Source organism: Pistacia vera, unplaced genomic scaffold (assembly GCF_008641045.1).
Source record: "Pistacia vera cultivar Batoury unplaced genomic scaffold, PisVer_v2 Contig214, whole genome shotgun sequence".
NCBI classification, from domain to species: domain Eukaryota; kingdom Viridiplantae; phylum Streptophyta; class Magnoliopsida; order Sapindales; family Anacardiaceae; genus Pistacia; species Pistacia vera.
The window spans coordinates 778,096-793,359 of record NW_022196018.1 but is presented as its reverse complement, the minus strand read 5'-3'; the positions used below and the strand labels follow the sequence as shown (position 1 = coordinate 793,359).

General features: G+C 35.3%; 1 protein-coding gene across 1 annotated transcript; it reads right to left on the bottom strand.

Annotated features, from left to right (window-relative positions):
• Nucleotides 1–10,067: 10,067 nt before the first annotated feature.
• On the bottom strand, nucleotides 10,068–12,256 carry LOC116129942 (protein SRG1-like). The gene is made up of 4 exons (XM_031415697.1): nucleotides 11,888–12,256; nucleotides 11,556–11,803; nucleotides 11,012–11,336; nucleotides 10,068–10,467 (listed from the first exon to the last, which is right to left on the bottom strand). The coding sequence occupies exons 1-4, from the start codon at nucleotides 12,206–12,208 to the stop codon at nucleotides 10,258–10,260; spliced, it is 1,104 nt and encodes a 367-aa protein (XP_031271557.1). The 5' UTR covers nucleotides 12,209–12,256; the 3' UTR covers nucleotides 10,068–10,257.
• Nucleotides 12,257–15,264: the final 3,008 nt, after the last annotated feature.

Here is a 15,264-nt window from a genome sequence, read left to right as displayed (position 1 = left end):
TTGAGTAGGGGCTTTTAGAAATTGGCTAAGTTTGTTTACAGAGTAAGCAATGTCAGGCCTTGACAAGGTTAGATATTGCAATGCCCCAATTGTGCTTCTGTAGAATGATGGTTTATCAAACAGCTCACTGTCTTCAAAGGTTAGCTTATTACCTAGAGTCATAGGAGTAGGATGGGATTTTGCATCCATCATTCCTGTTTTGACCAGTAGATCCCTTGCATACTTTGCTTGGGTCATGTGAAAACTTATATCAATTCTATGTACCTCAAAGCCCAAAAAATACTTGAGAGAACCCAATGTTTTCAATGCAAACTCAGTGTTCAACTTGTGAACTATGTCATGGACCAGCTTCATGTTACTTCCTGTCAACAGGATATCATCAACATATACAATAACATACATAACATCCTCATGGTGTCTATAAATGAATAAGCTTGAATCAACCACCGAAGAGACAAAACCCCATTTCAGAAAGGCAGTTTTGAGCTTCTCAAACCAGGCTCTTGGGGCCTGTTTTAGACCATAGAGTGTCTTGATCAGTTTGCAAACATGAAGAGGGTTTTTATCATCAACAAAACTTGGAGGCTGAGTCATGTACACTGTCTCACTAAGTTCTCCATTCAAGAATGCATTATTAACATCTACTTGTTGTATATCCCACTCATAGGTAACAGCTAAGCTAAGAATAACTCTAATAGTAGATGATTTGATCACATGACTAAAGGTTTCAAGATAGTCCACACCAGGAGTTTGCTGGAAACCTTTAGCAACCAACTTGGCTTTAAATCTTTGGATTGACCCATCTGGATTGTGTTTAATTCTGAACACCCATTTACAACCAACAATGTTCATATTGGATTCAACTGGAACCAACTGCCAAGTATTATTAGAAAGAAGAGCAGTAAACTCACTTTGAATAGCAGATTTCCAGGGTAGATGGGAGAATGTCTCATTTACACTTACTGGTTCACTTGTGTCAAGGTGAGAAAGGGAACCAGTGGAGGAGACTAACATAGTGTAACACCCAACATGGAGGTACATGATTTAAATTATGCTATATAGCCTTAGTTAAATTTTGTTAGAATTATTTTAAGAGAATATAAAGAAAATGCCTTAAACTTGCATTAAGGGTAAAATAGTCTTTTCACTCAAAACTAGTTGATTTTTTTGGGAGTGAAAAGAGATAGAAAATCATAGAGAATACAATAAAAGTGAGGGCATTTTGGTAATTGACTAAGGGACAAAGTTGAAATTTCTTTCTAAGGGACAAATATGGAATTTCTAAGAAAGAGTAAGGGCAAAATGGGAAAGTGAGTTTATAAACTAAAATGTTAAGGGTTTGAAACCCTTATTTCGTTCATTCCAGCCCCCACACTCCTCCTCCTTTTCTCTCAAATTTTCATTCACTTCTCCGAGGAATTTGAGGGCTTTTGAGTAGATTTTCATAGGGTTTTGACTTAAGGCATCAAAAGGTAAGGATTCATGCTCTTTATCCATGTTTTATTTGTATAAAAGTTGAGTTCTTATGAAGTTTATGCTTATGGTTAAGAGAAGATTTGAATCCAACAAGAGTAGAGAGCTTAGGAGAGACTATTCAAGCATAAGGTAAGTAAATCCAACCAAGTTGAGATTTGAGAAATCTTTTGAGTAGAGATTTAGTAGAGATTTATATATGCATGTGTATGTTATGCTATTGAGAAATTAAGCTGAGATGAGTATTTATTCTAGTGTTGTCGGATATACTTTAATTATGAGAAGTGTTTGATGTGTGAAGAGAGATTGAAATTGAGTTGAAGTTGGAGGAGTTTTGTATGAATATTTTTGGGAGTGTTTTCCTTGGCAGGAATTATGGCTATATGAGGGAGTTTTCCTCCCAATTTGGATGGTTAAGAAGAGAAGAAAAGTTATAGTTAAAGTAGAGTTCTTGTATGCATATTAGTTGTTTGATAAAATGCCTAAGTGAAAACCTGATAACTGCCCTGTCACAGCTGTGACATTCTGAGTGATTTTTGGGCATCTTACGGATTGAACTGGGTTGAGACCAAAACATAAAAGTTGTAGCCCTGTCTCTAATCTTTAAAACGAGACCCTGATCGTAGCAATCCGATATGTATAACTCAAGATATGCCTTCTTGAATATGACCTATGCAGAATGATTACCTTTGATGCAAGATTGCATTTCTGCATTTCATAAGTGCATTAAGTAAGAAATTTTAAGCATGAGCCATCCATATGCATATAATTGGGTATGTGTAGAAATTTAAGTAAGAAAAAAGAATGAAGAATAAAGAATAAAGAAAGAAAAAATAAAACACTCTAAGAATAAAGAGAAAGGAAGAATAAGCATTAAAGAATTAAAGAATGTTAAAAGAAACGTAAAGAATAGGTTGATGTGATGGGGAACTGTGAGTGTTAAGAAGAAATTCCCACATACACGCCACCGTAATTGAGTGGCATAAGAAGAAGAAAAATTATACGGCCCGTAAGAGTGTGTGTGGATGAGGGTTGTACCAAGAAGAATTTCCTACATGCACGCCACCTTAATTGAGTGGCCTAAGAAGAAAGAAGAAAGAAGAATTTGTACAGTCTGCAAGAGTGCATGTAGATGAGGACTGTACTCACTCGCACGGCCAAGGTACCAAATCCATACATTAACCCAGACTGATCGACAAAGAATAAGAAAAGAAAAGAAAAACAAAGAAGAAAAGAAAAGAAATAGAACAAGAAAATAGAAATAAGAAAGAAAAAGCATTTTGTGCATTATTGCATATGCATTTTATTCATGTATATTGCCATGAATTTCATCATGGTTAGGAAGAATAGAAAGAATAAGAAAGAAAGAATAGAGAGAAGTAGAAAGAAAGAAAAGAACAATGAGGGTAAGAAACAAAGAAAGAAAAAGAAGAGAAAGAGTAGAGTAAGGAAAGAATTAAAGAGTGATGCACAGGGATAGCGAAGTAGAGGATTTACTTACTGAGTATTTTTCTGCTCACCCCGTTGCTTTCTATGTTTTTGCAGGAAATAGGTGAGGATGCGGTCGGATGGACGTCGACAAGCGAAGAGACATGGTTACACTGTCCACCATTTTGATAGTTTTTGTATATGTTATTTTTGTACTGTGTAAAGAATGTATATATTAAGTAAAGAAAAATTTGGGCCCAACTACTTTTTAGTCAATATATATGTATTAAGTATATTTTATGAGCATATTAGTAGAAAGAAGTCATTACATATAGAACAATAAAGTTTAGATTTGGACCTGGTTATCATAGGGTGAGTGTTTATAGGTTGAGTAGCAGTGGTTAAAGGCTGAGTGATATTGTGTACAGGCTGAATTGCAGAAGGTAGTTCAACTGTAAGGTTCAGGTCATCAGGAAACATAGGCTGAATGTTTAAAGACTGCGTGGCAGTGGTTAAAGGTTGAGTGACAAAGGGCAGTTCAACTATAAGGTTCAGACCATCAGATTGATTTTTGGAGAGGTGATTTTTGGAGGTTAAGTGGTCTGCTAAACCTACTGGTTGCCTAGAACTAGAGTTAGATTTCGAAGAAAAAGAAGGTTCAAGTGATTAGGCTGCCAAGTCTAATGAAGGAGACAGACTTATTGATGAGTTTTGCTAATCCACTATGAAAGGAACTTTAAACAAAAGCTCAACATTTGATGAGAAAACAGGAGAGTCATAACCAGTAGATGGTGAACTGTTCTGACCTGTTGTATGAGGTAATGAAGAAGTCTCAAGTGTTTAGGCTGCCCAATCTAATGAAGGAGACAAAGTCACTAACGAGTTTGGTTGATCCACTGTGAAAGGAACTTGTAATGAAGGCTCAACATTTGATGAGGAAACAGGAGAGTCAGAACTAGCAGGTGGTGAAGTGTTCTGACCAGTTGTATGAGGTAATGAAGAAGTTAGAATTGTCTATGTTTGTATGCAAAGAGTGTGAAGGAAAAGAAGAGTAGACACTTTTTTGGGTGCTAGAATAAGAGATGATGCAAAGGGAAAACTAGATTCATCAAAATTGACACTTCGACATATGTAGATTTTACCATTGGAATCCATGCATTTGTACCCTTTGTGATGCATGTTATACCCAACGAAAGCGCATTTAGTGGGGTGAAATGCAAACTTATGAGAGTTGTAAGGTCTAATAAATGGATAAACAGCATAGCCAAAGGTTCTAATCCCTAAGTAGTCAGGAGGGTGATCAAATAGAACCTAAACAGGTGACAGATTAGACAAAACAAGAGTAGAAAGCCTATTTGTAAGATAGACAGTAGTTTGGAAAGCACACCACCAATATTTTAGGGGCATACTAGCTTGAGCAAGGAGAGTAAGGCCTTGTTCTACAATTTGTCGATGTTTTCTTTCCACACGGCCATTTTGTTGGTGAGTATAGGGACACGGATGCCTAAAGGTAATGCCATGATCAAGAAAATAGGAAACTAAACTTCTATATTTACCTCCCCAGTCAGTTTGAAAACATTTCAGAGTTGTACTAAATTGTCTTTCAGCTAGTTTGTGAAACTGTTTAAATAAAAGTTGTGTTTCAGACTTAACTTTCAGAGGAAAAATCCAAGTGAACCTACTATAGTCATCTAAAAACTGGATATAATATTTAAAGTCTTCAGGTGATGGTCCCCACAAGTCAGAGTGTACTAGTTCTAAAGGCTTAGACGCTCTAGAATTAGACCTAGGGAAGTTGGACTAGTGAAGTTTGCCAAATTGGCAAGCTGCGCAGAAATCAAATGTGCTTGTGACTGTATGTTTAAGTTCAAAGAGTGCAATATTTTTGCAAGAACTGTGGCATTAGGATGACCTAAACATTTGTGCCACAACAAAGCATTGGTTTTTGTAGTAGAAAAAGACTGAATCATAGCTTTATTGGTTTCAGTATCATTATTACAGGATGATACATGTACAAACTTAGCATTATTATCACAAATAGGTACAAATGCAGGAGAACAATTATTAACAGCAACATTATTTGAACTTGTAATTTCACAATCTTTATTAGCATTACTAGTAGTATGAACAACAGGAAATGCAGAAAACAAAGTTTGTGAAGACTGAGATTGAGCAGGAGCTCCAACTGACGAGCTAAGGGCTGAAATTGGAAAGGTTGAATGATCTGCAGGCAAATTGGACTTAGAGACAAAGGGAATGGCTGGAATTTGGAGTTGGTAAAGACCATCTTTAAGCTTTCCTTGAAGAAAAACAGCTTGGGACTGTTTGTCCTTAACAATACAGTGATCAGCAGAAAACTCAACAATAACTTAATTATCTTTAGTAAATTTTGATATACTTAAGAGATTTTTTCTAATTTGAGAAACACATAAAACATACTTAAGGTAAAGAGACCTAGATTGACATGGTAATGAAGTAAAACCAGTATGTGATATAGAGAGTAACTCACCGTTTCCAACCTGAATTTGCTCATTACCAGTGTAGCTTGAGTTTACTGCAAGTTGAGATAGGTCTGAAGTCACATGATCTATGGCTCCAGAATCCATGTACCATGCTGCATCCTGGACAGTAGAAGGTGTAGCAATGTAGTTGGCAACAGGATTGGAGTAATTTGATGGCTGAGTCTGGGACAGATATACTTGATTAGGAGCAGCAATTGTGGCTGATTGAGGGCCAGAATTTGTGTGTGATTAGCCTGAGCTTTGATTAGATCCTGATGGAAAGATAGCACTGAGGTTTTGGGCTCCTAAGCTTGGATAGGACAATGTGAAAATCCAACTAGTTGTTGACTTATGTTGAGGTGATAAGGTTAGTGACTTATGTTGGGGTCATAAGAAGGTTGAGGTGAACTCTAAGTGAAATATGGTAAGTTCTAAAACCCAACTTGAGCTCTAGAGTAACTGTTATCAAAATTTGGTGATGGTATGACTAGTGAAGTATTTCTTCCAGTGTAGCTTATGTCAAACTGATGATAACAATTTGGTGCAAGGTGTCCACTTTTTCCACAAACTTGACATATAACTCTGCCTCTTCCAGCTCCTCTGCTTCTTCCCATAACACCAGTGAATTGTGAGGGATAAAAGTGATTCTATGATGTTGAGTTCACAGACTGATTGAAATCAGTACCAAGTTGATGAGCTTGCAAATTGTGGAAGGAGAGATTAGGGTTCTGTATAGGTGAAAACTGATGTTGTCTAGTATTAGGTGAGGATTGTTCACTCTGATATTTTGTTTGAGTTGTATCAGTAGTGAGATTAGCAAGGTGGATTGAGCCTCCATGAAACTCAGTGCTGACAACAGAATTTGCAACTAGATTTGCTCTTTCTAACCTGAGCTCATATTTTTGCAAAATAATATTTGCTTCCTAATAGAAATAGGATATATCCTAGACTCCAATCTTGTAGCAATATTTACTACAGTAGCATCATACTCAGAACTTAAACCATCAAGAATGTAGTTCATTAATTCTGCATCAGAAATTAAAATTCCACTAGCTAACAATGTTTCAGCAAATCCTTTCATCTTTACAAAATATTCATGGATACTAAGATTATCTTTCTTAGTGTTTTGTAGCAAACTCTTAATGTGCACAGTTTTAGTTCTAGATTCCGTAAGAAACTCTTTTTCTAGTGCAATCCACATAACAGCAGAAAATTGACACTTAGACACTACAAAGAACATAGATTCTGATATAGATCCAAGAATCCAACTTACTAATAGCTTGTCTGTCTTCTTCCATTGATTATATGCTGGGTTAGACTTCTTCTCTGTCGAACCCTCAATGCCTTCAGTTGGCACTTTAACGAATGGTACTGGACATGAAACCAGTTCAGTAAGGTGCTCCTCTAAGTCATGGGAGCCCACAGCAAATAGAACTTGTGATTTCCAGAATCTATAATTATCCCTAATTAATTTGGGGGAAATTACAGGAAGAGAAGAAGAAGACATTGATGAAGCGTTTGTGGAATTAACGAGCTCAATAATAGATTTGAGATCTGATTTATTTTGGTTAAAGGAGAATTGAGTAGGATCAGCCATCTTTGACGTTAGTCGACAGCTCTGATACCATGAGAGTTTTGAGAGAAAAATACAGAGAAAAGTAAAGAGAAGGTTCTAAAAAATTTCACGCTTTTTACTACTTTTATTTGTACAGTAAAATGCACTTTTTATAGTGCTCATAACAGTAGCTAACTAACACATAACAATAGCTAACTAACCCAGTCTATAGGTTACTTAACTAACCATTTTCTAACTCTTACTAACACACACTAAGGTAAAAGAAGAATTAGACCAATAGAGACATTTAGGCTTCTTAGAAATTTTGATCTCTACCCTAAAATTGATATATCATTTTCTTTATATATGTAGCCTTGTAAACAATTCAATAATTGTTTTGGACTTCCTTAAACAATTCAATAATTGTTTTGGACTTCCTTAAACAATTCCATAATTGTTTTGGAGTTGGAAATAATTCCATAATTATTATGAAGTTGCTAAACTTCTCTAAATAATAACATTGGATTAACATTTAATCACAATTAATAGTTTAACTCTTAAATTATTTACATAACAATTTAACTCTTAAATTATTTACATAACAATTTAACTCTTAAATTATTCACATAACAATTTAACTCTTAAATTGTTCATATGTTTACAATTACAACCCATTATTAAATCCAATTTAATATAAAGAAAATGATTAATTATGAATTGGAAATCCATTTAATTCCAATTAGCAATTTAACTCTTAAATTATTCATAATAACTAATATAACCCTCTATTAAATCTAATTCAATGATAATAATATAAATAACTTTATTACTCTTGGTAGGTGCTAGCCAACCTTGGATAATCAATTTTCTTTGGCTATTTCTCCATTCTCCTTAGTTTTTATGTGTGACCTCTTAGGTTCACTGTGGCCTAGCCGTGGGCCCAATATCATAGTCTATTTCAATATGTTTTGTCATAAATCTTTATGAACAAAACTCCCACCGAGTATGATAGGCATCTAGCAATGCTCCATAACCCCTAAATCAAATGAAGATATACTCAAACGAACTCTTTTATAATCATACGCGATGTATAATCAAATCATTTCGTTGTCTAATCCCAATTAAGAATAGATTCATGGTATGCCAAAATCCTTATCTTAATTTTATATCAAATTAACAATCAATACATATGGAACGTGTCATCATGAAACAACCTTTCAAGTAACATTTTATATACCCTGGCCGGAGATTTCCCTTTTCCAATGTATATTGACATTTGTCTAGGAACTTGATATCAATCTATACCAAGTCAATGGATCTCATCTTGACTATCACTTGTCCTCACACATAAACAACACATGGCCAAATCGGCTTATTAACACATAACATGATTAGCCTCGTGTTTATACACCATATGAATCATATGTGTTTATGCAAAATCCAACCATGATATCTCTGGTCTAAGGATTAATAATACACTAGTATGATCTTATGATAAATCATTTACTACATTTTAAATGTCCACGTGATTCATCATAAATGACCATCTTCAATAAATAATTCACTAACCGCTTATCCATGCTAATGCCCTAGTGATATAACTTTTATAATCACTCATACTAATACCATCACATGATATTCTACGGAGGCATTCAGCATGCCTACTATGTAATATTATTGCCTAATTAATATTACCTATGTAGGGAATACTTTGATGATTTTGATCTTCTAAAGATTTGTATTATCCTGACATTTCACATGTAATACATATATATATAAATGAAGCAATAAACCACATGTGAAATAAGAACACTTTTTTCATTAATAAGATAAAATGTATATAGAAAATATATATATTAACATATATATACAAAACATAATGCCTTGGAACTAACGACACGATTGGTTCTTAAGGCATACACTAACATGACCTTCTGTTTAAAGATTATATGTCTTTATATATTTTTCTTTTGCTGGTTCGCACTTGAAAAATAATATCATGTACAAACCGGAAAAGAAAACTTTTGCTTGTTCCTTTTATTTTTATAATAAGTAACCAACTACTATCCGACTGGTATATAGTAATTTATTATCTCAAACAACAACCGTTGAGTGTTTGGTAAAAGGAATGCTTAATTGTTCTTATAGGCGGGGTGAGCGATTCTGGGTACCCTAAATTTTTTGAAGGAATCGAAATCGGTCAGTTCCTAAGATTTGGAACCGGAGCTGGAAACATATGTTCCAAGTTTCGGGTACCCATGTTAATTTCAATTATCCCCCTATTTAAAAAAATTAACAAAACACCCCCAACAGTTTACAAAAATTACAATTCAATTCTGGTTCTGGTTCCCGAATCTAGCACTATAGAAACTGGAATTGGACCTAGGAATTCCTAGTTCCAATTTTTCTGAACCGGAACCGGACCCTAATTATTCTCACCCTTCTTAAGATTGACCAAAACCCATGCGATAATTGCTCTTAAAATTATAAAGTATGAAGATCATAAACCCATTGCTATAAATTAATAATGATGCCATTCATAAGTAAACACATGCGTTGGTTTGTCAATGATTGTATGGAGCTTGAATGGTATCATTATTAATTTAATGTTCAGGTATCTCGATCATACAAGACAAACAATTTGATGTCATTTTCTTGAGTTTATTTTATGATATCATATCTTGAAAAATGTCACCAATGTATAAAAGCATCTGGTTGGGGTTTATCAGGAAACAACATCCCATCTGTATAGATTGGAAGGCCTTCGATCTCTTTAAGGTGGAGGACGATGGTTAGGCCGACGGCATCAGAATGAGCATTGAAGCCAATGACAAGTTCAGGTTGTGGACATGGAGTATATAGTAGTTCATCCACATTGATATTTTTGCATAGTTACTTTTAACTTGACCTCTTGAGTTGATGTTGCTTCATATACTTTTCTAATTTCTACATGTCAGGTTTTGAGACAATAGTAATGCAGCCGATGGTTGCTACAATGATTATGCTCTGTTTCAACATAAAGTGCCAATGAGATTTATGGATTATAATGACATTTACTGAAAATTAGAGATCTGAAATCAACTGGTGTGAAACTTTGTTTAAATCTCAAATGGGTCTGTCCATAACAAACCAGCTTGAATTACACACTCAGCTACAATGAGATGATGTAGCATCAAACAGATGACCGATCATTTATTCACCAGCTTCTATAAATAAACTAAACATTAGGTTTTCCACATTGCTCACTCAACCACTCTCGTCCTCATCTTTAATCCTCAAGACATCAAGGTATGATTTTCCCTACAGTTCACGGGACAAGAATCCCTTGTAGTAGTCTGCAACACTTATTCTCTTAAACAATGCCGGATTCTCTGGTGTTATAAGGCTCGGCGCTGGACCCATATCGCGGTTTGCATTTGGGCTATAGAATGTGGCAATTGAGATCCTTTCTTTCATAGAGTTTACAGTGGCTCGATGCTTTATACCAGGGTAAGTTCCATTGGTTACAATCTGTAAAATCCAAAACTCTAATTAAACACATCTAAGTTATGCTCTTCATCTTTCTTGTCTCTTTGTATATATACGAAAATTCTCTAGTTAGGATTACCCTATATTATTATATTAGGTGCTTAAATACAAATACATCCACTAATTGGATTGAAATGATAGTTTACATATGAATATCTAACCATCGATATGTTAAAAAGTTAACACATTTATCCCCCTGATGTATTATACAATACAGAAATCCCCTTGAGGTTTCCAAAATAACAGAAATTCAACTACTGTTAAGCTGTAGGTGTTAAATTATAAGAACAAGAGGATTTAACGGTTATGAGAATATTTATTAACTCATAACAGTATAAATTTTAATGATTTACTAACAGTTCATTAATGATAAGGGAATTTCTGTTATTTCGAAAATCTTACGGAGATTTTTATTATTGTATCATACCGACGGAGATATTAATGTCATTAACTCTATTTTAAACTCACAGCAAACCAAACCTCTCCCATCTTGCTATGAATAGTATTTCTTTGTGATGAGCATTACCTCTAAAACGTTTCCAATGTTGATGATAAAAGCACTTGGTAGGGGTTTAACAGGAACCCACATCTCATTTTTCCGGATTTGAAGGCCATCCATCTCATTGAGCTGGAAGAGGATGGTAAGGCCGCCGCCGTCGGAGTGAGCGTTGATGCCAACAGCGAGCTCTGGCTGTGGACATGGAGGATAGTAGTTCAATCTTATTCCCCACCTCGCCTCTTCAAACAATTCTTTCATATAATCATCTTCCATTCTCAGAGCTTTTCCCATTTGGTTCAGGATTATAATGGCAAGATCTTTTAGTTCCAGTGAGTAAGCTTCCAATGTTTCTCTACATGTTAAAAAAAGATAAATAAAAAAGTAAAGACTAGTCTTTAAAAGGATTAGAACTATTGAATACCTAATGTAAGATATAAATTATAATCTGAATAGCTTTTAAACTGTAACTAATTCAAACATCGATATCAGAAACATCACTATAATACTATATGATCACGAGCATAGCTGGAGAATCTTGACAATGAAAATAATTTGACAGAAAACAGAGAACCTGAAAGGGAGAGGGAGCTTGGGAATTAGGTGTGGCTTCCTCAAACGAAATGGAAGGCTGGTCACAAAGAACATGTCTGCCCAGTCAAGCTTTTGCTCCTCGGACATAACAAACGCCTCCCCAAATCCTTCAACATCTCCTGCTTTTTGCCAATACTTCTTCTTCTCCTCCATTGGCAGATTGAAAAACTCCTGAGTCTCTATCTTCACTTTCTCCACCAGTGAACTGCTCACCCCATGATTTATCAACTGCAAAACATTTCCACTCTTACAACAAAATTTTACACGACGCATCATATATAGTATATATTAATTTGATCCTTCTACTGATACCTGAAAGAAACCCCATTCTTTGCAAGCACGATGAAGCTTGTCTAATTCTGAATCCGTCAAGTCTCCAGAAAGTAACTTTTTCAAGTCAATAACGGGCACTTGTGGCAACGAGTGGCATTGGATACGAAAGGAGGATCTTGATGAGGATGGACATATCGCGGTGGAATAGTCGTGAGCGGCTCCTTCACCAGCTCCTGAACGGAAGGAACAGGGAGAGAGCTCCACATCTTTGTCTCTGTTGATAATTGATCCTTCTGAGAGTCCTAGGATCAATTCAAAGAAGAAGCAGAAAGTTGTGAAACTTTCAAAGGAAACAAACATAACAAGTAATAGAAAACTAGAACTTTCAGAGAGAAACAGACAGGCACAAAGCTCACAAGGAAGGAGGAAATAGAAGAGGAATTCACAAATCAAAATTCTTATTTATGAGTTAAGTATAGCTTGAGTGTATGGCTGTATATATTCACATTCATTGTACGTTTTACACACTAAAAGACATACATACGTTTTACACACCAAAAGACACACAAACGTTTTACAACCAAAGGGTACACATTTCGGTTTCTCCTGTTTTTTGGTTTTCACTAAATTGTCAATAGTAAATTTACTCCTGTTTTTTGGTTTTCACTAACTTACTCAATAAAAATCCAATTGATGAGCGGTTTGAAGGTTTAGAAACTAGACAGTCAGGGTTGTACATTGATATATTATAAGCTGAATCTGGATAACTGTAACCTCTTCAAATTCTTGTTGAAATTTACCATTCTGCAATAAAGTCAAGTTTAATTTCAATGCCCCCTTAAACTTGACATCTTTCCAACACCAATCATCATTCTCAATTTCTGAAAAGTATCATATTTGAGAGATTTTGTGAAAATGTCAATAACTTGATCAAGTGGTCTATATTTGGGCTGTAGAATGTGGCAATTGAGAGCCCTTCTTTCATAGAGTTTACAGTTGTTCAATGCTCAATACTAGGTACTTAAATGCCATTGGTTACAACTAATCTGCAAAATCACAACACAAATTAAACAATATCTAGTTATCCCTTCATCTGTTGTGTCTTTAATTTTTTTTTTTTTTTTTTTTTTTGTAAACTTACAAATCGAAACCAAACCTCTTCCCATCTCTATGAACATAGGATTTAACTTTAAGATCATGCGAGTCTTTTGTGATGAGCATTACCTCTAAAATGTTTCCATTGTTGATGATAAAAGCACCTGGTATGTGTTTAACAGGAACCCACATCTCATTTTTCTTGATTTGAAGGCCTTCCACCTCATTGAGCTAGAGCAAGATTGTTATTGTAAGGCCATTGCCGTCGGAATGAGGATTGATGCCAATAGCAAGTTCTAATTGTGGACATGGAGAATAGTAGTTCATCCTCTTTGATTTGCACTCTTCTTCAAACAATTCTTTCATATAACCAGCTTCCATTCTCAAAGCTTTTGCCATTTGGTTCAGGATTTTCATGGTAAGTGTCATATTGTGAAAGAAAGGCAAAAGAGGTAGAGAGTAAAGAGAAGCCAAAGTATGCCAAGAGAAAGAAGAGAGAAGATAAACTTCTGTATATATTTGTATTGTATTGTTTACATGTAATCTGTCCTATTTATACAGAAAATGTAAATACCAGTATGACAAATAATATTTGTAATGAATGTACAATCACCCATAATTAGGAAACGATTTTACAAGAATCAAGCCTCAATAACATCATCATAATGCAAGGCATGATCTCAGCACTAAGATCACGGATGTAATCACTGCATTCCATCACCTCCCCTCAAGCTTGTGGTTTGTTTATGTCAAAAACTCCAAGCTTGCAAAGAAGATATGAGTGTTGTCTACTACACAATGGTTTTGTAAAGATATCAACAGGTTGTTCTGAGGTACGAATGTGTAGAGTCTTGATTATCCCTTCCTGAATCTTTCCCTAGCTGAAGTGACAATGATCTCTATATGTTTTGTTCTCTCATGAAATGCTGGATTTGCTACAATGTCATTTGCAGCCTTGTTATCATAGTATAAGAGAACTGGTTGTTTTACTTGTACCTTTAAATCTCTTAGTAGCCCTAGAATCCTGATGATCTCACATGTAGTCTTAACCATGGCCCTATCGTCAGCCTCTACTGATGAAAGTGACACCTGGACTGTCTTTTTGTTTTCTAGGAGACTAATGCTCCTTCGAGTTTTATACAAAACCCGATGAGTGATTTTCTTGTCATCGGACATCTGGCCCAATCAAAATCGTAGTATGTTGTGATATCTAGACTTCTTTCTCAAGGTAAGAAAAGCCCTAAACTAGGACAACCTTTTAGGTATTTAAGAACCTTTATTGCTATGTCCATGTAAGATTTCTTTGGCCCATGCATGAACTGATTGAGAATATGAATTAAATAACTGATGTCTGGTCATGTCATAGTAAGGTAAATAAGTTACCCTACCAGCCTTGGTTAATATGAAAGATCCTCTAGAGATGGATCATTTTCTGAAGCACCATTATCATACTCTTGAGTGGTAAGCTTGGTATTTTGTTTGACCGAAATGACACTTGGCCTGCATGTTGATAACTTAGAGTCTGATACAAGTTTTAGGACATCCTTCATTGGCTTAGTGAGATGCTTGCTGGAGATCTTGCAATTACTATTCCCAAAAAATATTTTGGCTCACCTAAATCTTTTATTCGAAAGTGCTTATTGAGATGCTCCTTTAAGTTTTTGATGGTTGATTCATTGTTTCTTGTGATTAAGATGTTGTCAACATAAATGATGAGGGCAATGAATGAGTTCCCTTCTTGTCAAGAAAAGAGAGTATAATCATGTTTGGATTGGACAAAGCCTATGCTTGTAAGGGCTTCTATGAATTTCTCATTCCATTGTCTAGATGCTTCTTTTAAACCATAGAGTGACTTACACAGACAACATACTGTGTTCTCCTCCTGTTTACGAAGGCTATGAGGAAGGTCCATATAGATTTCTTCATTGAGATCTTTATGTAGAAAAGCATTGTGTACATCCATTTGATGAAGAGACCAATCTCGAACAGATGCTACTAAAAAAAACCCCTGACAGTTACATGTTTGGCAATAAGTGAGAAAGTTTCTTGATAATCGAAACCTTCCCATTGAGTGAAGTCTTTTGTGACCAATCAAGCTTTGTAGTATTCAATCGAGCCATCGTCATGATGTTTGATTTTGTAGAACCATTTGCAACTAATGGGTTTACAGTATAGTGGTTGAGGTACCAAGTCCCATGTATGATTTTGAGCTAGAGTTGTAAGTTCATCGGCCATAGCTTGCTGCCAATAAGTATGTTGGACCACTTCAGAATAATTGGTAGGTTCTCAATTGGTAGAGATCTGATGAACACATGCTCTGT